We start from the raw sequence: 2,405 nt of genomic DNA, 5'->3' as shown, positions 1-2,405 counted from the left end.
GGGGAATTCAGAGTATCAGCCATAGTCTCTTCTCTCCTCTCGTGCCAGCTACAAAGGTCTGTGAAATGGACACAGAGCTCTGCAGCCAGCACCAGCAGGGAGAAGAAACTGTCCACACATAACACTTACCGCCCTCCACACTGTCACACTTCCGTCCGGAGAGGTCAGAGCAGACAGGGAGCCTGCTGGTGGAGAGGTATTCCGGGGGATGGGCTATGCGGGTCAATGGCCGAAGCTCTTTGAATAAAATTTAAAGGGCTGGTATCGGCTCTATGCGTCGGTGCATTTTCAGGAGTAAAAGTACTCCTGAAAATGCCCTGTATCGGCCCCGATAACGGTACTAGTACCGGTATCGGGACATCCCTAATCTGTACCATCAATAGGAAAAAAACTGTGGGGTGCTGGAATTCATTTACAGTAACTACCATCTTGACCTCAGGGAGAAGTCTTAAGGTGCCCATTCGCATAGTGTGTGCTGCTGTCTGCACCCTTTCGGCCTGCATCCCTTGATCAGCTGATCAAAGGAGCCAGTCGAAAAATCTTGGTACGGTCAGAGCTGGCAGCCAATGAGCTGCTGGCTCATTCCGGGTATTCTGACAGGGGCCACTGGCCCCTGTCAGAATACAATGCAAACAGAAGGATTCCTCAATCGACACACATGTAGTGTTGATGGAATAATCTGCTCTATTGTTTTCATTCATCCTGCGGCCTGTGAGATTGTTGTCCATCACAGGAGCGAGCTTGGGGTGATGGTTACTTTACAACACACACGGGGACCATGGGGAACAAAAGTAGCCACCTTCCAGAAGGAAGGACAGTGTCAGCACCAATTCAAAGATGATTTGAGGATCTACAGCTGAGTGACACAAATAAGATACGTTTTTGTTAATACCAGCTGGGGTACTTACAATTTACCTCCTGAGTTTAGTGTTTCTGGATTCTTGTTTTTCTCTTTTCTGTGCAGGGGCATATCTCGCATTGCCCTTACCCCTATTCTCTTGCAGGCTGTTGCTTTCAGTAATAAACTTAATTGCCTCTGCACAAAAAAGGGGCACTGCTGAAAGTATTCTGAGATAAGCATAGTAAAAGTGAGGATGCACTGTACTGCAAGGTTTAACTTAACTGTGTATGTAGTGAATGTTTTTTTTTTTTTTTTTCGGTAGGCCCTCGTAGTACACTGGTAAATTTTGTTGATCTTAAAAATTGAATCTGAAACAACGGTGTATTGTACACGTTGAGGATAACAATACTTTTGGTAGATCACTGTTGTAACCTTCTAATCTCTTTCACTAGGGAAATAAAAATGGCAAAGGAGTCATAAACTCCTTAATGTCTGGAGCTTTGGCTGGAGCTGTGGCCAAGACAGCAGTTGCTCCACTGGACAGAACCAAAATTATATTCCAAGGTAAGTTCACTTTTGTCAAGCAAGTTGTACAGCATTTTAACCCTTTTGCTGTCTAGGAATTTTTGCTTAAAGCCTCCCAAAATTATGAGGGTTGTTCACAAAAGGGTGCAGAGTTTGGAGAAGGTAGGAGTAGTGAACTATCTAGGACAGGGGTAAGCATCCTTGGCTCTCCAGCTGTGCTGAAACTACAAAGCCCATAAGGCATTGCAAACCACAGACATGACTCCGAGAGGCAGAAGCATGACGGGATTTGTAGTTTCAGCACAGCTGGAGAGCCAAGGTTGCCTACCCCTGATCTAGGACAACATAGCTGAATTGGAGAATGTTTCCGTCATGTTGTCCTAGATTGTTCACTTCTCCAAACTCTTCACCCTTTTGTGAATAATCCTTCGTATATTTTCTGAAAGCAGAGACCCTGCAGAGTTACATTGGTGACGGTTGCAATTTTTTATATCACATGACATTAGCAGAACTGTTATAGTATACTAAAAATAGTCTGCATGAGCCTTATTTGCACTGGTCTTTGTGCATGTTTTCACTTACACTTTAGGTACATTTGGTGATGCTGATTGTATAAGCAAACAAATATGTATTGTTGTTGCTTGCTAATAAGCAGTTATACCCAAATAAGAATCCCTCCTACGTCCCCATTTTGCTTATTTCTTGCTAACATTTTGCGTGCTTACTTTTTGGAATACTTTTATCTTTTAGAAACTGTTGCTTTAGGTTTTCATGTCAACCTTTCATAAAACCCAATTTATACTTATTTGGTGCCTTGATCTCTGCTAAAGGGGATCATCAAGGCTTAGCAGAGCTTTGGCCGTGTGACCATTTACCATGCGATCTCAGAGCAGCAGGTGGTGCAGTGAAGATTGAGTTAATAAGATGATAAATTCCCTGCATACTACGGGGCCTTCTATGTGACCTTCTTCAGTTTTTTTTTTAACTGTTCTAAGTGGTGTCCCCCCCCCCCCACCCCCCTTTCCCCCCAGCCCGGGGG

General features: G+C 44.1%; 1 protein-coding gene across 1 annotated transcript in view; it reads left to right on the top strand.

Moving 5' to 3' along the window:
* SLC25A42 (solute carrier family 25 member 42) overlaps nt 1-2,405 on the top strand; it is a 31,998-nt gene that overhangs the window by 14,383 nt on the left and 15,210 nt on the right. Inside the window, exon 3 of the mRNA XM_018568412.1 lies at nt 1,294-1,405. Within this exon, the coding sequence (XP_018423914.1) occupies nt 1,294-1,405 (112 nt within the window). The remainder of the gene's footprint in view (nt 1-1,293; nt 1,406-2,405) is intronic.

Source organism: Nanorana parkeri, unplaced genomic scaffold (assembly GCF_000935625.1).
Source record: "Nanorana parkeri isolate BGI_ZX_2015 unplaced genomic scaffold, ASM93562v1 scaffold1183, whole genome shotgun sequence".
Classification (NCBI taxonomy): domain Eukaryota; kingdom Metazoa; phylum Chordata; class Amphibia; order Anura; family Dicroglossidae; genus Nanorana; species Nanorana parkeri.
Note: the sequence above shows the minus strand (reverse complement) of the source record. Positions and strands in the feature narration are given on the sequence as shown.